Source organism: Dreissena polymorpha, chromosome 7 (genome assembly GCF_020536995.1).
Source record: "Dreissena polymorpha isolate Duluth1 chromosome 7, UMN_Dpol_1.0, whole genome shotgun sequence".
In the NCBI taxonomy this organism is placed as follows: Eukaryota; Metazoa; Mollusca; class Bivalvia; order Myida; family Dreissenidae; genus Dreissena; species Dreissena polymorpha.
In genome coordinates, this window is record NC_068361.1 from 87,037,006 (window position 1) to 87,063,962 (window position 26,957).

At 35.2% G+C, this 26,957-nt stretch overlaps 1 protein-coding gene across 6 annotated transcripts in view; it reads right to left on the reverse strand.

Annotated features, from left to right (window-relative positions):
- The window catches only part of LOC127837589 (uncharacterized), a 253,953-nt gene that overhangs the window by 185,164 nt on the left and 41,832 nt on the right, over positions 1–26,957 (reverse strand). Inside the window, exons 9-11 of one of the 6 annotated variants that reach the window (XM_052364843.1) lie at positions 22,300–22,371; positions 21,318–21,465; positions 19,906–20,045 (exon numbers count right to left, since the gene is read on the reverse strand). The exons of 3 other annotated variants lie outside the window; for them this stretch is intronic. In XM_052364843.1, coding sequence (XP_052220803.1) covers positions 19,981–20,045; positions 21,318–21,465; positions 22,300–22,371 — 285 coding nt within the window. In that variant the 3' untranslated portion in view covers positions 19,906–19,980. Of the gene's footprint in view, positions 1–19,905; positions 20,046–21,317; positions 21,466–22,299; positions 22,372–22,831; positions 22,889–26,957 lie in introns of those variants that run through there. 2 more of the 6 variants (XM_052364847.1, XM_052364846.1) reach the window with 2 other exon arrangements.

Here is a 26,957-nt window from a genome sequence, read left to right on the forward strand (position 1 = left end):
TAAATCGCTGAGTACGAAGCATCAAGCTATTTTTTTAATTAATTGACAGTGATCTTTAATGTATGTCATAATATAAATTGAAATCAATTTTAATTAAAGCTTGAGTGGTTGGTTTGTAATAAGTTTTGTAAATGTTGCTGTAGGATATGTATGCACAATAAATACTAACGCTCTGGCATATTGTGATGGTGATATGATTATATATTGCACAATGAATAGCTAATTTCAAATAAGATACAAACACATCCCAATCCTAAAATTATCAGTAAGTTATAGTATTGTTTGCCTCTAGGCGCATAATTAATTGAAGGCCTAGTTTATCTGTTAATCCTCGCCCCATGTGTTGTCCCAGTGGGTACACTGATATTAATACACGATGTATTGGTCCACAATTAAATCTCTTAAAAAAACATGTCTCTCAGGTGACTGAAAAATGGCTGTGTAGATACAACAAATACTACTACAACGGAATCTAAGATAACACATGTTAAAATTAATTTGTCTTCCTTGCGTTCTTCTTATACGACAAACACTTCTAAAACAAAAAAGCAAAAAGCCGCTACTGCTACTGCTTCGGCTACTCTTACTGCTACTGCCACTGCTACTGCTACTGCTGCCACTGCCACTGCCAGTGCCGCTGCCACTGCCGCTGCCACTGCCGCTGCCAGTGCTGCTGCTGCTGCTGCTACTGATAGTGCTACTGCTACTGCCACTGCTACTGCCACTGCCACTGCCACTGCCACTGCCGCTGCTGCTACTACTGATAGTGCTACTGCTACTGCTGCTGCTGCTGCTTCTGCTGCTGTTGCTACTGCTACTGTTACTGCTACTGATACGGCTACTGATACGGCTACTGCTACTGCTACTTCTACTGCTACTGCTAGTGCTACTGCTACTGATTCTGCTACTGCTACTGCTGCTGCTGCTGCTGCTACTGCTGCTGCTGCTGCTACTGCTACTAATGATAATAATTCTCCTTCTACTTCTCTTTCTACTATTGCTAGCGATGCTTCATAATTTATTTTTAAATGTATCATTTTGTTAAAACAAGAAAGAACTGTTATATATATTTTCTTAAAGGTGTAAAGAATCTAAACTTTTCTGCGATTAAAGTTTTATTTAACTGGATTAGTATAGGCCACATAACAGACGCTATTGTACTGATTTGTACTAAACATCATTTTGTCATAATCAACAGTTTAAACATGCCGCAGTTTCCTTGGAAGTTAACCTTTGATTGGAGTTATGTATAAAACATTAACAAGATATTTGTTGACAGTTTGTCCTGTCACAATTATATATTAGTTGAGCCAAACGTGTAATAAAGATCCCTTTTGGGGTGGCGATAAATACTATTTATATTGTTCAACAGTGGGAGACTGAGAAAACATATGTTACAATTAATTTGTCTACTTTGCCTGCTTCTTCTTTATATATTTTTCTTGCTAATCGTTTAAGTTTAGTTTTAGTTAAGTAGGTATATCAATTTACATTTTTTGATAGATATTTATTTGGATAGTAATAGTATGTTTTATTTGACTTGACATCATTGAACCGGTTTATTCATTGATAAGATCGGGATCTCCACAGGTGTTTAATCTCGATTGTTAGGTGGGGAGAAGGGTCCGAATGATAATGTTGTCGTCGGCTTACGAATCACATTTCACAAGTTTTAGACAAATATGCATACGTTATAAACCTAATTTAAGTATTACATAGATAATAACTTATCTTTATTTTGATGAACTACGTTTAAGGTATAAAACTATAATTATCTATGTGTTGTGTGCCGCATACATACCATCTTGCTTTTTTAAATTTGATCACAACGGTCCGAAGTCATAAACATTCATTATGCATGGTTGCTAAAGCACAGGGTATACTAACTAACCTATGTTTATTGTTGTTTGCTAGGGTTATTATTTTTTTTTATTTGGGGGGGGGGGCTTTTATAGAAGATTTTAACTAGTCCTTCAATTAACGAAAAAAAATATTGGTATAAGAAATATAAAAGAGTAATAGACAGCTTCATTCATGCTGTTCTATTATGGTGTTTTAACGCATATAATTATGTATGGTTGATGAAGCACATTGTATGCTACCGATGTTTATTGTTGTTTGATGATGATGTTAAGTTGGTGTTGCTGTTGTTGTTAATGATGATGAGGAGGAGGAGGAGGAAGAAGAAGAAGATGATGATGATGATGATGGTGGTGGTGGTAGTAGTGACGACGACGACGATGATGATGATTTTGATTATGATAATGAGATTTGAATTAAATTAATGCGCAAAGATTTTTCTTTTTAGCGGCCAAGTGCAGATATCTGCGCTCGGCCGCTGTAAGGGTTATGTAATATTTGCAATCTACATAGGAGTCAATAGCAGATACCAAGCACCATATGCTTATGAGAAACAAAAGCAAAATATTGGCAATCGCTGAAATCTCGAATATGACTTAATCATTTTATTAAATGAAAACCGGTAACTATTTTAAACGGTTATTATATTGCAACAACTTAGCGTTGTTTATCCAAAAGACCATTGTTATAATAACAGGGACGTCAATAGGCCAAACTATTCAGGAAATATGATTTGTGTCGTCAAGGATAGATTTTGAGATCAATGTACGTCCGATGAGATTTAAAGGGAGTTGGAGGCGTAGGGACAGATTCGTTCGAGTACGCGATCATTTGAGAACAAATAATGTTGAAGCTTTATCGGAATTCCGGAAATTTGCGATCGGTACCGATTTTTCCTGGTTCTTTTTTATTGATTCTGATAAGTTAGCGGCCGGCACGGACATGAATATTAACTGACGAAAACTTCTTCGCTTCTTTCCGAAAATCTTCGACATGTTGCAAATATCCGTAATATTCCGCATTGTTCTCACCAGAAATTGCAACTAGAAAGACTACAATAAATCAATTAGCTACGGCTCGGGCGGGGATTTACCTTTTATCCCTGTAAGGGACCTAATGCCCCAGACTACAGGCTATTTTTTCCGGTATTCGAACTTGATACACTTGATATCCCTGAATTAAATATTTATATCCGCAATTTTGATCTCTAGAGTGCTGACTGTTAGTATTGTATTTGACTGGAATGACTGTCGATTATGTGTTTTTAAGATTAAAACAAGCTTACGAAGAACTTTGTGTTTGCTTTTTTGTACGCTTTCTTTTTAAAAATGTATTGTCCGCCACGGACGCAACAATTGACCAAATGTACCAGATTGTGGTCTCTTTAAAGTGCTATGTTTTTACTGCCGTGATATCTTTAACAAACTACACATTATTGATCGTGGACGTTTTATACTCTTATTGAATTTGTTTCCCCAAAATATGCTCTTCTATTAGTAGATGTTTAGGTGACGATGTTCTAATTATAGATCTTACACGGCCAAAAAACACTAGATAGGTCTTTGCAAAGAGAGCTGTTGGATATCGTGAATGCGTTCAATGTGGCCTGTTTATTTCAGAAAGCTGTGTGCAATGTTTTATGGGGATTTCTATCAAATTGCCAATTGCAAAATTTGATTTAATTCATTCGGAACTACAAGCGGGAAACTTCTTCATTTAAATTCAATGGGCTTTTAAGAAGTTCGTTGAAAGGCCAAATTTGACGTTAAACAGCAACGCCGAAAAAATTGCTACTCAGTCTTATTTATCACTTTTTTTGTAAGATTTACCAGTAGACGTTCTTCAGTGAAATTAAGCAAACACACAGTGCCGACAAATATGGAAGGGTATTTAGGTAAAAATTACGTCTTTCTTTGTGACTCTGTCATGATTCTTGATGGTACGTTCAATTAGTATGTAGACACCTTTTCATGCTTGATGACACTTACATCTTGCCTGATGTCCAATGTCTATTTACATTCTGCTTAATGGTATCATGCATGTGTACAGATGCAACATTTTTGTTCGTTAATTGCATGCTGCATATGTGTATGTTGGTTTGTGCAGAGAGACTTGTGCAATAGGCGCAGTGCATAATGGAATCAAATATTAATGCGTTTAATAAATTAACGCGATGGTAAGATATGAGTTTCACCCAAGCACAAAGCAACATACTATCATGCATGATACAATGATGTCAATTGACAGTCATTCCGAAATGCTACGGGGGACTACGGAAATTTACGGCGTATAACGGAAATTTTATGTTATAGGAGAAGTTGCGCACCTTTGTAAGATATTTGCTACTGAACCGAAATTAACCGCGTGTTTGTAGACTTAACTTTTTTTTGGTTAATGACTAACCATAATTTTTGTACAGTAATTTACCTTCAATAACCAAAGAAAGTCTATGGATATATTTCAATATATGCTACTAATGCATGTATGCAGAGCTCCAGATAAGACGCTTGAAGTCGTAAAAAATTGAATTAAATTTAGTAAAAAAGTAGACTTAAATTTTGTGCGTACGGTTACACATTAGAAAAATAAAATAAGAATTCAAAATGTGTGATCATTCGTAAAACTCAATATCAATGCATATAATGTAAACATTTTATCAATGAGTTCCCACTCGTCTAGGCCCTCATTACAATTATGAAATCAACAGCACTTTAACGTTATTATGAATAACAGACCATCTTTACAACAGTCGAAAAGCCGAACGTTTTCCATTATCTGGTCCTTTTATCGCAAAAACTCTGCTGTAACCCGGCAATTGTCATGAGCTCTTCTTAGACTATAAACCTAAATGCGGATGTGCCAAAAATTATATTAACCTGAAAAAAAGAATTAATAATAGACTTTAAGGCTGGATTATTATAGAGTGTAAACCAAGATTTTGCTGAAAAAGTTATCTGGAACTTTGCATGTATGTTGAGAGGAAATCGATTACATAATTTCAAATTTACTAGAGTACTTTTATATTGCACCACATAAAATGCTATAAAACTATAATATTGAAGTGCACATTTAAACTTTATTATAGATGGGTAGGTATTTCGTGTCAATCTCTTTCACATATGAAAGAGCTGTTGGTCATGCTGCTTTAAGTACATATAGATGCATGACACAATTTAGATTAAGCAAAATAAAACACTAGGTATTTGCCAAGAGTCAAATATATACGAGCAGTAAGAGCGTAATCGTGCACAGCGAGATTTACTCATGTAGAATTGAAACTCTTATTGCTTTCTTTCGAAATAAGTTCATGTGTCCGATCTAATATGCAATATGCCCGGTGTTTTTTTTTGCGGATTAATGTTCCGTTTTAGATCCAGAATTAACGAATGCCTCAATATTTTCAAAAATTAACACCGGAATAATGTTCACCGACATTTTTTCATACAGATTGGATATAAATATTATAGAGCTTAACAAAAAATACATTAAGCCCTGTTCTCCCGGCACACGTGCTGGACACACAGGTGGTTAGCGTGTGGCTATGATAATAATTAGTGAAAACATCTTTTTGAATGATAAATAATCATATTAAAACGAAAAATCAAATTTTCTATAAAAAAAATCACTATCGTTTTATATATAACAAGGTATCCAACTCGAAATCATCCGAAAACGGGGTGCATCGTTTTGAGCAGCCATTACTAAATTAATTTTGCAGCGATTTTCATGACCCGGTCTTATTCAACGCAGAAATGAATTTCCTTTTAGGAAATGTATATATATATATTGTTATATTTCTACACATGCTGGGTCAAATTTTAAGAAATAAAGCTATACATACTTCGCTTGACCCAGTTGTGATCGATCAGACCGTATTTATGAATGAAATCTCCAGTTGTAAAGACACAACTCCGCATTGGAGCAATGAAATCACTCTTGTGTTTAAAATGTCAGTTGGTTGAAATGTATGTAAACAAAGGTTTGAAAATGCACTGGACAGTTAGTTTTGATGCATAATTCTACGGCAAGCACGGTAAGAATGGTTTTTTTTCATACGTTTTATTGAATTATGGTATCGAGGTTCGTGAACTTTGCAGGGAAAATGCCCTTTTCCCCGTGAAGATTTCAGTCATGAATACTGTCTGATCGATCACAGCTGGGTCACGCGAGTTGTGTATCGTGTTATTTCTTAAAAGTTGACCCAGTATTTGTAAAAATATTGCAAGACATATACATTTCCAGAAAGGAAATTTATTTCTGCGTTGAATAAGACCAAGATCGTGAAAATCGCTGCAAAATTGATGAAGTAATGGCTGTTTAAAACGATGCATCCCGTTTTCGGATGATTTCGAGTTGGATACCTTGTTGAATATATATTTAACTTAATTTTTTTAAGAAAAGTTGATTTTTCGTTATAATATGATTACTTATCATTCCAAAATATGTGTTCACTAATAAGTATTATAGCCACACGCTAACCACCTGTAGCTGGACACTTTTAAAAAACACTATACAAATTCAAGTACTTATGCACTTAATTGATTGTAAACAATGACGGTTGAAATCCGTGCGTGGGAATTTTTCTGGTAACCAAGAGCGACGTCAACGTTCATGACAAACCTGTTTATATGACATTTATTTGGTTTTTTCCAACTTGATTGAAAATTATGTTTTATGATATTTTAATACATGTAGATGAAGTAGTTGTTTTCTCAACGAGGAGTACAATAGTTGTACAGTACTAGACACGAGTACTTGTAACTTTCAGGTTTCTCTTTATACCACAGACATTATATAGTCATAAAATGATAAATATGTGTTTATAGAAATTGTAATTATAGCATGGTAAACAGACTAGAGAAATCTGAAAGTTTCACGCACAGGTCTGTGGCAATGGGGGTTTGGGCTACTTTATAAATATGAGGTCGATATGCAATGCACATCGGTAGATTACGTCTACTGTAATTATTTGGACTAGGAAAGGGCCACAATTCCAACACATCAGCCCCGTTATGTTCTGAATAAAATACATGTATAATTTCTTGAGTGCCAATTGCATCTTACAAATATCAAAAACATTCACGGCAGTCAATTCATTGTGTAAACCTACTGGTCTTCATGGAAATAATGAACGTATTTAGTTTAATGGAGATTATATAACGAAGGGAACTAATTCAGCTTATTCAGTTTACTAGTCAAAATGATTCGGATGTTTTCGCTTTTTTTTCCGAAAAGTAATTTATTCAACATACGGAAAATAAACGCGCGCCACCTGTTGTCATAATTTAGTAACTTGCATTCTGCTTACTGCCTGTTGCTAACTGCCGTTGTTAATGACGCTTAGTGGCAAAACCGATTATGAATGGTTTCAGGAATAATGAACACACAAACATTGGATAGTCACCAAGCATGTTGAAACAATCATCAAGTATAACCGATAGAGAACAAGCATGTTGGAACTGTCATGAAGCATGTTAGAATAAACATCACGCATAATGTAAATATTCATCATGAATGATGTAATGTTGCAGCAATCATCAAGTATAAACGAATAGACAACAAGCATGTTGGAATTGTCATAAAGCAAATTAGAATAAGCATCAGTCATAATGTAAATATTCACCACAAATGATGTAACTTTTACCTAAATATCCTTCCATAGACATGTGTTGTTACTAAAATAGACATAGATATTTCTGCATTGGGAGTGACCTAATCATACTGTGCTTTAGCAGTATTACGGAATACCGTTAGTGCCATCGTGGTTACACATTAAAATCCAGAGGGCGAGAACGCGAGAACGCGATAGTACGATGGCGACAATGTGACAATACGATGATGACAGGGTGACAATACGATGGCGACAATGCGATAGTACGATGGCGACAATGCGAGAACGCGATAATACGATGACGACAATCAGACAGTGCGATGACGACAGTGCGACAACACGATGGCGACAGTGAGATAGTACGATGACGACAATGCTACAGTTCGATAGTGCGATAATACGATGACGACAGTGCGAAAATACGATGACGACAGTGCGACAATACGATGGCGATAGCCGACAGTGCGATAGTACGATGGTGCCAATGCGATTACGCGATAGTATGATGGCGGCAATTCGAAAATGCGATGGCGACAGTGCGACAATACGATGGCGACAATGCGATAGAACGATGGCGACATTGCGATGATACCACGGCGACAGTACGATATGACTATCGCATTGTCGCCCCCGTACTATCGCACTGCCGCCATTGTATTGTCGCACTGTCGCATTGTCGTCATCGTACTAGCGCGTTTTCGCAATCGTACGAACGCATTGTCGCCATCGTATTGTCGCACTGTCGTCATCGTACTTTCGCGTTCTCGCATTCTCGCCCTCTGGATTTTAATGAGTAACAACGGTGGCCCTAACGGTATTTTGTACAGTAAAGTGCGTAAAATCTGGTTTGGAATAACAATTTATATGCCGAAAACAGATGTTGAAAACCCGACTTTGTTTTATAAGTAGTAGTCTAAATATACAATTAGTTTTCCGAGCATTAAATAAACATATTAAAATAAAATTCATGTTCGTATCGGTTGAAGTTCTTGTTAATAGTAGAAGCAAAGAACACAATAAAACGCTGATTGGGCTTTCTAATTTGAGGCAAGAACAAAAACATAGCGCTATTATATATAACATATAACGCGCATCCGCAAAGTTCGAGCGCCCGTCTCGGTGCCGTCGTTTCCGGTGAAAGTTTCGCACGGGAGCTACCGAGTTTGGATATGAGACCACGAATCATGGCTTGACTTTATATATCAGTCAGCGTAGAACCTGACCAGACTGCGCGGTTGGACAAGCTAGGATGGACCAACTTTGGCCGCATATGACATAAGACCCATTTTCGCATGACGCGGATCATCTGACCTTTATAACGTGTATATAGCTTTGAATGAAATTTGCACATAGTTTTTGGCATGGACTTATTGTTATGTTAATGTGTTGCACGCTTTCAAAAGCAGAGGGCATATATAAGATCAATTATACTACGGAGTTCATTTTCTGTTGCAAAATGAAATGCAATAAAGATTGTTTCTCAGCGGTGTGTACAGTATGACAGCGTTGTCTGTCTGCGATGCATTTATACTGGTTCTAAGCTGGCATACTCACCAATTGGACTCAACCATCTGCTCGAACAAGAAATGATAAGTTCTACTAGCATAAACCTTTAATTGTAACTCATTTTAAAAATATTCATGTTATTTGTATTATTCAATTTATTATTCAAAATTATAATTATTATTTCCTTTATTGTTGTTTTTCGCATTAAGAAACTTATTCGGCTTACGAAACTGAAAAATCCCATTGGAAAAAAATTCCATGGGATTTAAAAATCCCATGGGATTTAAAATCCCATGGGATTTTTTTTTAAACACGACTAAACGCATTAAAATATCGTAGTTGTTCATCATTTTATAAAATATGATGTTTCTGAAAGTTTCATGAATAAATCTCTCAAAATAAGAAAAAAAATCCCATGGGATTTTTTCTCCCATTTTAAAATGGGATTTTTTTATTACTATATATTTTTATATATAATTGGCATAAAACCAATATACAGTCCTTAAATAACGTTAAAATACTTGCAAACGCAAATAAAACACGTTTTTTAAAATGTTCAAAATCCCATGGGATTTTTCTTCCATTTGCAAATTATGGGAGAAAAAAAATCCCATGGGAGAAAAAAATCCCATGGAAAAATCGAAAATCCCATGGGAAAATGCAAAAATCCCATGGGAACCCCAACTTTGCTTATAAATTTCATAGTGAAGAAAACGCGTTTTTTTGAGTGAAAATAACCAATTATTAATCAACGATAAGACTTTTATCGCATACTATGTCTCAAAGTAGCAAATCCTTAAGAAAAAGGGTACTTAAGTTTGCGAAATGTTGGTTTCGCAAAGTTTTTCCGGTGGCCGTTCAAACTAAAAATACGCAAACTCATTTTAAACTACTTTAGGTTTTCCAACCCCTTTATTTAAATTTATAATCCATGTAATATAATTAACACGTCGATTTGAGTGTGTGGGTGAATTGTAAGTAAATTTCAATTATATATACAGTTCCTATTTTCCGGCTGATAAATTAATATGTATGTTATATTTGTTTCAGAAACGCCAGAACAGTTGCTATACACTATCTGGTTGAACAATGGAATTTTCTTTGGTTAACGAGGTCGTCAAGATCACCTTATTTTGATGTGGGGTGACATATCGTTTAAAATACAAGTGATGAAAGAGAATATTTAGAGTGTAACGGTACTTGACTTTAACATTTTGTGACAATTTGTCACAGAATTTTCGACTTTGTCAGTCCCATAATATTTTAAAATCTGTGCACCTTATGTATATAAAGAAATTATTGTTAATGTTTTGTTTTAATGTTGCATCAACACATTTTAGGTGCCAAAGTATTTTGAATGCAAAAGTTTTGTGGAAATATTCACTTGTATTTAAAAGCATTAACCCTTTTCATGTTGGGAATTTGTCGTCTTCTAAAATGTCATCTGCTGAATTTATTCAAATTTGTTTTCCAAAAAACACTAACAATAGCAAACAGTTTGAATGTGGCGTCTGGTCTGGATCCAGACTGTTTGCAAATAGTTTCAGCATTGAAAGGGTTAAAAGTTCTTTCACAAGTGCATAGTTTGTGTGAAAGCTGTATAAATGGTTTCCCAAACAGTAACACTCAAAGTTTGAAATTGATTATTAAAGAAAATGTCAGCATACAAAAAGAAGAGTTTCAGGTTTATCTCAACAATATATTATGGTTTATTTTAGAAACAAGAACAAAAACTAGGAGTGGGACAAAGTCAACCGATATAAGAAAAATTATGCCGAAGGCTTTTGAGAGGCCTGACGACCCGTGCTGCCCAGTAAAGGTTTACAAAGCCTACAGGGATCATAGACCATCGAAACTCATGTGTAGATTTTATTTGCAAGACATAAAATCTCCAAGTTCGGATGTCTGGTACAGCGAAACTGCTGTAGAGAAGGTAAGGTGATGAACGTGTTAGCAGAAGAGAGGGAGCTTGATGGTCGCAACGTGAATCATTCTTGTCGAACAATTTTTCCAAACACATAAGTGAAAGCAGGGAGACCTTCAACGGAAATTGCACATCTTGCTGGCTGGAATAATATACAGACAGTGAATGAGTACTCTGTTCCCTCAATTGGCCAACAGGTAAAGGCATCTGACATCATTGCTGATGTAGTGCTGGCGAACACAGGGCAAAATGAGAAAGAAACAAACATGGCAGTATACTCTGAACAAAACAAGGAATTGAATTACACCAACCGTCAAAATTTGAACCCGTATGCTGTTTTGTGCGGTGCAAATATTAGTTGGGGGGGGGGGTCAGTGAATATAAATGTGTATTCTGGGAAACGTAAGAGAGTAGATTATGGACAAAGTTCTCAGGAATCAGATTGAAATTATTATTTTTGTTTGAAGGTTTGCCGTCAGTTAACGAATATTCAGAAATTTGAATCCAATAATAATAAAGATGACTGACATATCATTTAAGTTTTATAAAATAGGTTAATGGCTTCTTCCAAAACTAGATCACTGTTCATACTTGTTTAGATTCATGTAGAACATAACACGTGCACTCCTTTAATGATACCAGTACGCAATTATTTACTTAGATTATCTGTTAGTTCACTGATGTGTTTTACCCTGTTCATGATTTTCATCGTTTTAGTCTGAAGCCGGAGGCCGAATTAAAGTTAGTCATATTAGCCTGAGGCCTGTGAGGCACAGTATAAAGTTTGACGCTAGAGGTCGAGATGTCAATTAGAATGTTGGTCATATGTTGAATTTGCATTGACTTTATGGGGAGTTCTGTGTTAATACAATTACAAGTGGAATTATTATGTAAATGCACATTTGGGCTTGTTACTGGGTTGAAGATCTTAGTCTGAAGCCCGAGGCAAAACTGAAGCCCATATTATCTTCATCCCAGTGTGAACTATATTCAGCCCATATCACTATCTTCATCCCAGTATAAAGTTTGACGCGAGGGGTCGAGATGTCAATTAGAACGGCGGTAATTGTCTCATTGCCTTGAATTTATGGGGTGTTCTGTTTTAATAAAATTACACGTTGAAAAAGTAACAGTTAAACTGGCTTGAATAGTCATATTGGTCGAGCTAGACAGTCTATCAGGATGAACGCCTAATCTTTTTCAAGGTAGAGATTATTTTGTTGGTGAATTGAAACGCTCTTAATCAAAATAAAAAGTTGTTGCTACATACATATATTCATTATGTAAAGACATTAACCGGCAAGATGTTAACCATACAATTATTGTATGTTAATCTTTACTGTGGTTATTATTACAATAAAGAATAAAGATAAATGATTGTGATTATTTAATTTGCTGTTTTGTTGCTCATACATGATATAAGCTAAACCCTTTCGATCAGTGCTGGAGGCCTTAGCATACGGATCCTTTCGAGATGCCACACACGACAAATTCCCCAGCATGAAAGCATCATAGAAGCCACCAATAGTACTGATATATGCGGAAACATGGTCATAACAATTATAGGGCAAGAACCCATAACCTCTAGGCTTAGAGCCTGACACTTTTACCACTCAACCATTTCCCTCATACTATGCATTGAAACAGTATTTATGTAACGCGTCAACATATATGGAGAGTTGATGTTCTTGATAATGAAGAAGTTGTGTGTATGTCTGACCGATATGCCAGTGTAACACATGGATCTTGGTTCTACCGAGAGGTCCTGCATTGCATGATTGCCCATGTACATTACATTTTCAAAGCATTTTGCATGGGAATATAAACAAAGAAAAAGATGCATAGAACAGAAATTTTGCTATTTTTCAAAACTGCATTCTTCATTTAATAGCAAAAACCTACAATTCGAAAGCGAAATTCAAACCTTTCTTGCTGAATAATATTATTTATGTATAATCCTCGGTGGTAATGAAAAGATCATAGACCGGACGCGCTCGTATGACTTGAAGGAATGAACAAACACAATATTGTTAATTGAAAACGGGCATTTAGTTTAAAATGCCATAAAAAAGATAAACAAAGAACAGATTCTTTCCAGAAAGGCATAATGGGTATCGGTAATTCAAAACACGCCATACACATACAAAAATGAATTTGTAAAGTTGAATGTGATGACAGCGATAAAAACACGCCCAAAATAAGTATAAAAGAAAATAACTTGATGCTTATAACAGTAAAATAATATACAAATGTGTTTTACACACAGGTAAAAACATACATAGTACGGGAGTTTAAACCTTATGGCGGAGAAGGGGTGGGGATGGGTTGTTAATTTTGACCATACTGGATACCACGTCACGGTCTGGAAGGAACAAAGAGTCATTGTGGCCAAGACCGAATTTGGTTGGTCAAAGAGCCCATGTGACCCCACACTGAGGTTATATTTAAGTAATTAACAACGGCTTCTTGTAAAACATGCATGCCCCCCATATGGGCTGTCAGTTGTAGTGGAAACCATTGTGTGAATACGTTTTTGGTCACTGTGACCGTGACCTTTGACCTAGTGACCTGAAAATCAATAGGGGTCATCTGCCAGTCATGATAAATTGATCCAATTTAGCTGGATGGGAGAGTCCACTAGGCACAAATGGGTTAAAGTTTTAGGAAAGAAAAATAAAATTATATTTGACCTTTGACCTTGAATGATAACATTGACCTTGACTTTTCACCACTCAAGATGTTTTGTCTATTTTTTTTTCTTAGTTATCTCAACAGAAGTGACTGTAAAATAATGAACACAAATGAAACCATAAATGTACTTGAAGCAGCTTTTATTTATTTAAATAAATACAAAATGTATAGATATGAAAAATCTTTGACAAAATAGCTCAAACAAACAAATATCTTTACTAATATTACAATCAGACATCTAAGCAAGGTTAGTATTACTACTTAAATGCCATAGAATTACATTATAAATCTATAATAAAATTAAATTTAGCCAGTTTTAACATTTATTCTTCTTCCAAAACAAAATAGTATATTGCAATCTTTACAAATGCGACTTTTATCACAATGTCATGCAGATTTATAATATGGAATACCATCTTCTTAGTCAAGAATGTCTCCATGTCGATCAATATAAGTACGCTCTGTTGTAAATCCATGTAAATATATCCAACACCGACAGTAACTTTCAGTTTTTTGCTACACACCCTTGTAACCCCAATTGTGCATTTCAATATGAACAAAAAGAAATTGTTACACTTGACGAACGTTATTAACTCTTTGTAAATCGTTTACAATTAATTTTCGAGGAGTCAGTGTTCGTCTGAAATAGTTGCCAAAATAACACATTTTACATGTTTTAGTTCACATCAATTCATATCGGGTGCAGTTAAAGTATTGCAAAAATACGTTTTGTGTCAAATAACATCGACCTAATTTTAAAGAATTTTTGCGTACGACTTCACATTTAGTTAAAAGGGAAAATACAATGTATTCGTAATCATCAGGCTTTATTGCCTGTTGTAGAATTAATCTGACAGATGGCGCCAAATTGTATTGTGACGTCTTTTCAAATATTCAATTAAAGAACTAGACTTGTTAAACGTTCGTAAGATTCGTAATAATTCTTAAGTTTGCGAACGTGTTTATGAAACGTTCGTAGGAATTGGCGTATAAAAGTTCGAACGTTAGTATCGCAGAATTCTTATGAAAAACTTAGATGGATTGTTTATGAAACGGGACCAATATTTGTAAAACATGTTTTTGTTGTTGTTTGTGTTGATTTTGTGTATAAAATATATAACATATTGGTATCAACTTGCTTATTTTAAAGAATTTGATTCGATTTTACTTAATATGATTATGGTTGATTCCGAGGAATATTACTTTCCTCCGATTATCGGGTGATATAAGAACTTCCTGTTTACCACAATATATAAAAATATATCAGGACGCGTTATATTAGGCAGATATCAATGCAGTGGTATGATAACAAATATATCATGCACCGCTGTATCAGACAGATATAAATGCGGTGGTATGATAAAAAAATCATGCAACGCTGTATCAGACAGATATCAATGCGGTGGTCTGATAACAAATATATCATGCAACGCTGTATCAGACAGATATCAATGCGGTGGTATGATTACAAATATATCATGCAACGCTGTATCAGACAGATATCAATGCGGTGGTATGATAATAAATATATCATGCAACGATGTATCAGAAAGATATCACTGCGGTGGCATGTTAAAAAAATATCATGCAACGCTGTATCAGACAGATATCAATTAGGTGGTATGATAACTAATATATCATGCAACGCTGTTTCAGACAGATATCAACGCGGTGGTATGATAACAAATATATCATGCAACGCTGTATCAGACAGATATCAATGCGGGCGTATGATAACAAATATATCATAAAACGCTGTATCAGACAGATATCACTGCGGTGGTATGATAAAAAAAATATCACGCAACGCTGTATTAGACAGATATCAATGCGGTGGTATGATAACAAATATATCATGCAACGCTGTATCAGACAGATATCAATGTGGTGGTATGATAAAAAAATATCATGCAACGCTGTATCACACAGATATCAATGCGGTGTAATGGTAACAAAAATATCATGCTACGCTGTATCAGACAGATATCAATGCAGTGGTATGATAAAACAAATATTATGAAACGCTGTATCAGACAAATATCAATGCGGTGGTATGATAAAAAAATTATCATGCAACGCTGTATCAGACAGATATCAATGCGGTGGTATGATAACAAATATATCATGCAACGCTGTATCAGACAGATATCAATGCGGTGGTATGATAACAAATATATCATGCAACGCTGTATCAGACAGATATCAATGCGGTGTTATGGTAACAAAAATATCATGCTACGCTGTATCAGACAGATATCAATGCAGTGGTATGATAAAACAAATATCATGAAACGCTGTATCAGACAAATATCAATGCGGTGGTATGATAAAAAATTTATCATGCAACGCTGTATCAGACAGATATCAATGCGGTGGTATGATAACAAATATATCATGCAACGCTGTATCAGACAGATATCAATGCGGTGGTATGATAACAAATATATCATGCAACGCTGTATCAGACAGATATCAATGCGGTGGTATGATAAAAAAATATCATGCAATGCTGTATCAGACAGATATCAATACAGTGGTATGATAAAAAAAAAATTATGCAACGCTGTATCAGACAGATATCAATGCGGCGGTATGTTACAAAATAAATCATGCAACGCTGTATCAGACAGATATCAATGCGGCTGTATGATAACAAATATATTATGCAACGCTGTATCACACAGATATCAATGCGGTGGTATGATTACAAATATATCATGCAACGCTGTATCAGGCAGATATCAATGCGGCGGTATGATAACAAATTTATCATGCAACGCTGTATCAGGCAGATATCAACACGGTGGTATGATAACAAATATATCATGCGACGCTGTATCAGGCAGATATCAATGCGATTGTATGATAACAAATATATCATGCAACGCTGTATCAGACAAATATCAATGCGGTGGTATGAATACAAATATATCATGCAACGCTGTATCAGTCAGATATCAATGCGGTGGTATGATAACAAATATATCATGCAACGCTGTATCAGACAGATATCAATGCGGTGGTATGATAACACATATATCATGAAACGCTGTATCAGACAGATATCAATACGGTGGTATGATAACAAATATATACTGCAACGCTGTATCAGACAGATACCAATGCGGTGGTATGATAACAAATATATCATGCAACGCTGTATCAGGCAGATATCAATGCGGTGGTATTATAACAATTATATCATGCAACGCTGTATCAGGCAGATATCAATGCGGCGGTATGATAACACATATATCATGCAACGCTGTATCAGACAGATATCAATGCGGTGGTATGATAACAAATATATCATGCAACGCTGTATCAGGCAGATACCAATGCGGTGGTATGATAACAAATATATCATGCAACGATGTATCAGGCAGATATCAATGCGGTGGTATTATAACAATTATATCATGCAACGCTGTATCAGGCAGATATCAATGCGGTGGTATGATAACACATATATCATGCAACGCTGTATCAGACAGATATCAATGCGTTGGTATGATAACGAATATATCATTCAACGCTGTATCAGACAGATATCGATACGGTGGAATGATAACAAATATATCATGCAACGCTGTATCAGGCAGATACCAATGCGGAGGAATGATGACACATATATCATACAACGCTGTATCAGGCAGATATCAATGCGGTGGTATGAATACAAATATATCATGCAACGCTGTATCAGACAGATATCAATGCGGTGGTATGATAACAAATATATCATGCAACGCTGTATCAGACAGATATCAAAGCGGTGGTATGATAAAGAATATATCATGCAACGCTGTATCAGGCAGATATCAATGCAGCGGTATGATAAAAAATATTTCATGCAACGCTGTATCAGACAGATATCAATGCAGCGATATGATAAACTAGTAATATGGCATTGGTTACGAATTACGAATTCTAGTAATTGAAAACGACCTCATAGTTATTAATGTGGGGGAACGATCGCTTACCAGTAACATTCTAAAATTACTCAATCATATTTCAGCAGACTTTGAACTTTAACCCAAAACGTTTGCAGACGTATGATGCTAGTTTACACCTATATATTTCAGCTCGATTGCGTTGAAAGCCTACGGCTTATATAAACGCTCTCGAGTCCGTTTTCTGGGCCTAGAACCAGTACTTGGTGTCTTTGGAGGAGATCCCACGGTGGGGATTGAACCCGAGGCCTCACGGTCGCTAGGCGGACACCACATGTCTTGTCTTGTCGTGGATTTTCCTCCCTTTGGCATGGGAGCACTCCCCTGTAGAGGATGGGTTTTTCCATTCTTTCACACATAATTTTCAGCTTTTTCAAGCGTAACTTTTTCAACGTTAACTGGTGCGCATAACCAGAGTAGTATTTACAAGAAAAACAGCGAAAAACGCGGTCGGCCATCAATTTAGTTAACTAGGTCTAGTACATAGTATCGAAAAAACGAAAAACGCGAGAGGATCATTATAATTATGTTATATTATTCAATGGAATATTATGTACCGTTTGGATACCCATTATTTGCTACTTATTATTTGAGCTCTGTGCGTGATGAGTCTTTCGCAGTAGGCTTGGGACCATCTTTCTATGTCTGTCTCTTGATCTCGTGACAATATGACGTGGTCCTTTAGCGATGAGTGGGTACAGTCAAGAATAATCTGAATTAACATACCATAATCTTTTGTGATAGTTGTGAATATGTTGTCATTTGATAGAATTGCTTTCAATCGTGTTAAGTTTTCTTCTCTGATTTGGCTAAGGGCCGAGCAGCTTCCCAGTAGGTGTTCCCTTGTTTCATCATCTGATCCACACAGTTTGCAGGTTGCTTAACACTTCGCTCTTGTTGAACTTCATAGCATTAGTTTGAAGGATGAAGGTACCAGTGATTAGCCGAGCTTTAATTTCAGCACGTTGTACTTTATGTTGCTTTGGGCGAGTGGACTTCCACATGTTGTGTGGATTGTCAACCACTGGGTGTTGAACCTGTAAATACTTCATAGTGGATTGGGTGGCCAGTTCTTGTCGCCAAGTGTTTTCCCAGTAGTCATTCGAAGCTTTTTTGAACATTTTCTTCCATTTATCTTTTGTTGGGATCTCCTCTAAAAGCTCTTTGGGAGTTGGTAAATTGTATTTTTCCAAAAATTTTCTGGCGTTTGATGCGAGTGTTTTACTATCTTGTTCTGCCATGAGCAGCTGTCGTCTGAGGATTTTATATTCAACAGATTCCGGTAGACGTGCAATATTCATAAACAGAGCCAAATAATTCCTGTCTAGTAGGAGTTCTATTGGTTTTCCACCGATGAGTGTGTATAAGGCTGATGTTGATGTTCGTTCTGGTAGACCTTGTATTTGTTTTAAGACTTTCCTCTGATAACGCTCTAACTTTAGGAGGTATGTGTGAGTAAGGTTTTGGACTTCAATCCCATATAGGAATCTTGGAGTTACGTAAGTATTCCAAATCTTGTGTGCAACAATAGTTGAGAACCCCCTTCCTGCATGCAGACCCGGACCTAATAGAGAATAGATAGTTCTCTGTGCAGTTCTTAACCTTTCTTCTATGTTGACAGTATTTTTTCCATTTCTATCAATACCAATGTGTTTAACATTTGACACATTAGAAATTTCCTGTCCATTCAAAGTTGCTTTTACAGTATTTTTATATTTGACAGTAAGAATTTCTGATTTGTCCGGGTTGATTTTGACTAGGTCACGAGATGTATTGAATTCAACGAGGTCCAACAAAGCTTGCATGCATTACACCACGGCGACGTATAATGTTACCATTTCAGTCAATGTATCTTTCTTAAATAAATGACACGCTTAGCGAATACGAGCTTATTGTGGGATACAAATAGAATTATCGTTCGGGTGTTATTTTATTATTGCGGGCATAATGATGGGATAAATAGAGGATATTTGTTTGATTCGGTGGAATACCGATTTGATTTCACGAGTGATCATAAAAATATATATTTTGTATGATCACGAGCGAATAAAATCGTTATAAAACCAAATCAAACAAATTTTCTTTTCATTTTATGCTTTTTTCACCGTTTATTTACATTGTAAAAGAGTTTAACTGGAGGATTTCGCTGGAATAATGACGTCATTTCGTCGAAGAAATGACGTAATTTACAGTAAAGCAGTGAAAATTATCGAAATTAGTCACTGTTATTTTTCACTGTTTGAAACAGTGAAATATCAGTTTTATTTCACTGATATTTTTCTATTAACAAACGGAAAGCATAAAATAAAACAAATTATTTAACTAGTAGCAATTTTCTTATCGATTAGCACACACACACACAACATAATACAGCTTTATTAACGGTCAAAATACACAGTTGACACAACCACATTTGACGAGTCCACTCCCAGCGCCTACGGAATGAGTTGAAGGGTATCATTGTTTAACTTGCCTAAAACCCACAGGTTGTAAAGGCGCGCTGAAAAGAGCAGCAGACACTGTGTTAGTTCGACATGTTCAGCTTTGACTAAAATATCGATTCGTTTATAGACAATCATCAATCAAAACTGTTAAATAATAAATCGTATAGATAAAACGTGTATCACTAAACTTGTTTCAAAAACACCCTGTTATGTTCTTAAGGATCCAGAGTAAGTCTTCAATTTTTCTTATAATAATTATAATGTTCAGCTTTCAATATGACAACAACATCGATTCGTTTATGCGCAATCTTCAATCAAACTTGTTTTAAAATAAATCGTTTAGATAAAACGTGTATCACTAAACCTGTTTTAAAAACACCCTGTTATGTTCTTACGGAACTAGAGTAAGGTTTAATTTTTGCTTTTAATAATGCCGGGTCCGAATCCCAGTACAGATATTGTTTTACAAGTATTCAACTTTTTTTCTTGATTGTATTTCTATTACTTTGGCGTGTTCTATATGCAATAGTTTGATGCGTAAACATGAAACAACATTACGCAATTGTCTGAACGAGGACTTTTAAATTGCTAGAGATATACTCTCCACACAATATCCAATTCATGCATGCTTTTGTACATTCTCTACACGAAAAACATTCATATCACATATAATTTAATAGTATATATAGCGTTAATTTGAGAGACGCTTCGGAAAACGGGGTTAAATGCATGAGCGCAAAGTGTCACTTAGACTAGGAACGACATATTCCGCTTCTATGATATGTTTCGTTTAAATAAAGTATTTTCTTAGCAACATCAAGTTAAGGTGGAAAGTGCCGTCCCTGATAAACCTGTGCACTGTCTAATATCGGATTTTTGTTTTGGTAAAAAACATTTTATAGTGTTTTTTCTGAGAGTAATTGTACGTTTTGCAAAGACGAACAAAGACCAACAAATCAATACTGTCAGCGGCTTCTAGAAAAGACAAATGTAATATCGCCCACAAGGCATTGACTATATTTGCAGACTTAAACCCTAAACAATGCGTGTATGTCAGAGTTCATTTACATGTCATCGCTGAGTCTTCTCGACTACCTTATGTGCTGACCGGCGCCATATATACTGTGTGTACGCCAGAGTTTATTTACAGATCATCGATGAGTCTTCACGACTTCCTTATGTGCTGACCTGCGCTATATATACTATACCACAAGCGACCCTTATAATTGTATACGATAAGTGCACATGTTAATGTGGGACGTAACTTAACGCACATGCATTAAACCCAGTTTTACCAGAACGAGACTTATTTTATTATTGTACCATACCCTTGATTTGTTTGCAATCGTCGAAGTTACAGGCTCCGTCTCCGCAGCAGACATCGCAGTTCACGCTGTCATGTTGACACTCTGCTGAGGAACTACCCGCACAACGACTCATAAATTCGAACACATTCCTCATTAATACTTTACACATCTGAAACAGAGATTGAAATAATCTTGAAGCTTTGATATTGATTCCGTATTGACAGTTAAACGTCGGTGCGCCCATTGTATTGCATTGTGTGTTCTGTTTGAGTTACATGTTTTCTTTGTCGATAACTTACACTTTTTGTGTTACAATAGGAGTTGTGCCCGGCTGTGGTATCTGGACTTTTACCTTGTTGAAATGAGCCTCTCTCTGAGAGAAGGCGGAAAGTATTGTCCCTGATTAGCCTGTGTGGACTGAACAGGCTAATCTGGGACGACACTTTAGGAAATTTTCTAAACCACTTTTCATAAAGCGAGGCTCATATGTAAATGAGTGTGTTAATACATTTATCTTTTCTAGTGCTGGGTCTGTGGCTACAATAGTATTTATAATATTATAGAACACATATTAATTTGAATGAAACGAAATAGCTTGATTACACCAAATGTCATCATAACTTTATTGCGCAAAGTGTAATATAAACGCTTATACATAGAATTCTCTGGATCATATAACAACGATCTTATCATAACGCCATTGCTCGTTTCATTAAACGAATTATACTTTACGTATATACTAGCATTCACATTAGCAAAGTACACTTACTTAGCGTTTAATTTATTCAATTGGTGTATATGAAAATACACGATTGTCATTGGTTAAGAATTGTCATTCATGAAACTGATTATATATGTATAATAAAGGCAGGTACAAAACAACAGTTTCAGAGGCTTGTTTGATTGATTCGGCACGCAACGTTTATGTTATTCTTATAGCATTACATTATCAGATGCGATTGCGCTATATGTATGCATGAACATTAACTGTATCACGACTCACGTATTTGTTCTGACACCCGTATTTGAACGTCGTAGCCGATCCTGGGTTGTACTCATTGTGGGCATAGCAAACCTGTCAATACATACACGCATGCAATACTAATTATATTATGTGTCACACAGAATTACACATAAAAAAACATAACTTTTTAACATCTCTGATATACAAATATGCATGTTCAAGCAAAAATTAATGAAAACGTTTTTAACATGTTTGGAAGTTTGAACATGACAATAAAGAAATACAGTATTTAATGTATTGTGTTATGTAAAATGATGAACGTGGCTCGGCTGAATGCTTGTTTGTTTTGCTTGTTTTTTTATAATGTAACATAAGTAAATTTGTTATGGTGACATGTATTTTCTAAAGCATTGATGTCCGATTCACATCCGTTTGATTTAAATAGATGTGACTTTTATTCTTTTATTTGGATCACAATTCTAATTTTCTATCGTAAACCTCCATCCAGGTTTCTAATGCTGTTAAGCAGTTGTGCTGAACTCAAAAAGGGGTTCCATACATAAAAAGATACCTGGTCGGTGTCACACGTAGTGAGAGTGATACAGTCCGAAGGGTTGGAGACTGATGCCTGATCAGACTTGGATGAGTCGCAGAAGTAGCATTGAGTTACGTTCGTATAGTCTAAAAGCACGTGTATAAAATTACATAAATAATGAACATGCTTTGCAAACCAGCGTATAGCTCCTGTGGAGAAAACATACAATATTAGTACATCTATTGAACAAAGTTAATTCAGCTGTGACTTTTAATTAAAATATTTTTTATTATTTGATGTTTCGTTATATAATTGTTATGATAAATCATATGAAACATGACACTTCTTGGTTTTCGATGAACTAGGTATTACGAGAAGCGTTCAAGTATGAATGGATGTGGACGTTTTTATCAGACGGCATCGTGATGATCACAAGGAACCGACAGTCGTGGGCATATTTAGATGTAAGTTTTATACTGTATCTTTTTCCGTTAAAATCCGCTCAGTTGGGATGCATTTATGAAAAGCTAAACATTGTAAGTGTAATAATATACCATTATACAACAATGGTTGGTAGAGAGTCACAATACGCCGCGGCATTACTGTCCCGTATGGGGATTCGTTGTATTCGTTGTATAGAGTGTTAAGACGTTTTTGGTGTAATTTTTTAAGTTAATTGACATAAAAACATGTATTTTTCGAAAGGTATTCGCTGTATTCATAATTTATTTGCGGGCTGGTTTTAATAGAAGGTAAAAATACTTATGGCTTCGACAAAACAGGAACGTCTGAACAGAAGTTTGGTGTTAAAAATTATGCGTGTTTTATGCAAAGAATATTGCATGTTTTATGCAAAGAAGTATGCGTGTTGTATGCAAAGAATTATGCGTGTTTTATGCACAGAATCATGTGTGTTTTATGCAAAGAATATTGCGTGTTTTATGCAAAGACTTGTGCGTGTTTTATGCAAAGAGTATTCGTGTTTTATGCAATGAATTATGCGTGTCTTCTGCAAAATACACTGTAAGGCAAATAGTAAGTATTCTTCACATCTTATTTGGAGTATTTCCTACAAATCTTAAACTTCTTTCGATACATTCTAAAGGTCCTTGCTTGCTGGGTTCTCAATATATTGAAAGATTAGCAGAAAAGGGCACTGATGCGCAAAAACCTTGTTCAAACATTAAAGGGGTTTTCACAGATTTTGGCATTTTTTAACTTATTCATTTCATGCTTTATATCGATAAATGTAAACATTGGATCGTAAAAGCTCCAGTAAAAAATCAAGAATAAAATAAAAAAAAGGAAAAGAACATTGCCCGGGCCAGGTTTCGAACCAGTGACCCCTGGAGTCCTGCCAGTGTCCTGAAGTAAAAACGCTTTATCCTACTGAGCTATTCCGCCGTGTACACATACTGAACGTATTTTATACCTTTTATAAGCAATCTTCGTAGTTTCACAAAATTTAACGACAAAAACAGAACTCTCCAAATTATTCAATCGTTTCGCGTTGCAACGCTTTATAATTTTTAGGTTTTAAAATCGTCAAAAGATGCATATAATGGCTATATTATACCATGGTAAATGTTCAGTATTACTGTTTCCTCACAAATATCATAACTAAATCGAAAATTTGCGAATCTGAAACAACTTTTTTCAATTTTGTCAATTTACCAAAGCGTGAAAAGATCCCTTTAAAACCATGAACAGTTTAAAACAAACGTCGTTGGTGACGTGATATGGGTTAAATTTAAAATTGACGAGGTAAGTCAACAGGCATCAATCAAGAGTAAACAATGTAATTATACAATATTATTTACATATCAAGGTTTCGATCTTCAATTTGCTCGACCTTAAGAAAAGTTTGTAAATACAAAGCTTTACAAGTCTAACGTTCTTAAAAAACTCAAGACATATTGCAAAAAAGAGGACACGGTGCATGTATGCCAATGTCATATTTCTGCATGACAATGCGTCATCGCACAAGGAGCGTATTTTATTTATTTTACTTTTTGTTAATGAATGGAAATGTTGGAGTGCTTCCTATACCTCTCAATAAAGCTAAACCTGCCCCTTGTTACTTGCTTAAAGGCAACACATTTCCTATGTCCAGCGCAAATATGTCGGTTCTCCATTGTCACGGTATCATCATTTAAGAATATATCGTAGCATTTCAGTAAAATATGAAATACATTTAACCGTTTGATCAGAAGTCAGAATGTTTACATATGTGTTAAGGGTAAATACTGATATGGTACTCATTTTAAGTGTTATTGAAATCTATTAATTATACATTTTAGTTTAAACCTATTTATTTTAGCTCGATTGCATCGAAAGCCTTAGGCTTATATAAACGCTCTCGAGTCCGTTTCCTGGGCCTAGAACCAGTACTTGGTGTCTTTGTGGAGATCTAAAGAACGCTCCCACGGTGGGGATCGAACCCGTGACCTCCCGGTCGCTAGGCGGACACCATATCCATTACACCACGGCGAATTTTGTTTACATATTTGTTAATGATACATTTTAATGTATGTATATACTTTCATATTTGAACGCACCTTGGCTACTTCCACAGGGATTGGGGCAAGGTTTTTAGGGATTAATAAAGATATTTAAAAGCAGGAGGAAAATGACTCCGCGCTTGGAATTTGTATTGGTGAAATAAAATGTTTATGGGTGGAAATACTGAAATCCATAGTTATTTACCATCGTCATATATGTTAAATGCTCTGAAATGTTTATAGGATAAAACTGAGATAAATACTATAAAAAATCACATTTTGTGTTATTTATACTTTATTATAGAGTTATCTTCATGGTAATATTATATAATAAGTGATCCCACGCAGATAAGTACCCATTTGATTATCATAAATATGTATACATTAAAGTAATTACCCGGTCTAATTCCACACAAATGACTGTTACAGTCGTTTTCGTTTGAACAGCATCTGATAACATGGAAACGTGTGTATATTAACATTAAAGCCTCATAAACACTGAAAGTCTACGAATATTTCGTAAAATATTACGATATCCCAACATTTACGAGTGAACGCGAGATTTGCTTCGAGCAGCTCATGAGAACTACATCGTGCTTCTGATGCTGCCTTAATCCAATCAACGTTCGCTCATAAATGGTCGGATAACGTCGCGGGAAATTCAAATGGAATATATTGTCACACAAAAAATTAACACGAACATATTTTATCTCGTTAAATATATGGTACCGAACCACATCTAGCTTTAAAATGTTGGCTATTGCTATAAAGAAAACTGATTTTTTAAAACAAATTTAACATGAAATAATTTTGAAATACAACTTAAAAATAATTTGTTATGTAGGATATACAATTGGATCATGAATTATGGAAGTAATTTCAGACGCACACGGTAAAAGGCATAATTTATCTTAATACCAATTAAGGTTGAAGTTGACATTTTGTATCAGGAGCATAATGAAAAAAACTCAACAAACACATGCTTTGTGTATGTATAAATATATTTACAAATATAAATACATATATAATCCGGGGATTTATATTTAAACGTTATCAACACAAATTTGAATTTATAGTTATACTTGATTTTGTTTTAATATAATAAAGTGAAACGATGCGTTGCCGGTTCGAATATATTTTCGGCAGCAGAGAAATAAAGCTGGTTTCAAACGCTTGGTATACGTTAAAACATATCCTATCGAAGGAAATGTATGTGTGGTATAAGTTTGAAATGGATGTTAAGACATGACCTGTAACCATGTATACCTTCTGGGAACTCGTATTATAAAATGGATGAACATGTAACAGATTTTTATTTGATAACATTGGTTCTCGATGTGGTGTATGTGTCAACCTACCACCGAGCAACGACGTGACATATATGATACAAGTTCTGAGAAATTATTAACAAATACTTATTTATTAAAAGGTTCGGTGGTATTTACTTTTTACACTAAAATCAAATATATTTTATTCTTGCTCTTGTATAGATGCTTCTTATTTATGTATTTTTAATTTAAATGTTGATCCATAATTTAATATCCAGGACTTACGTTATTTTCACACAAAAAACATTAAAGCCGCCCACCTTGAAATTAAATACATGGCAAGTATAATTGAGAAACGTATTTTATCTATGCCAATTAGAATATATCTGGTGG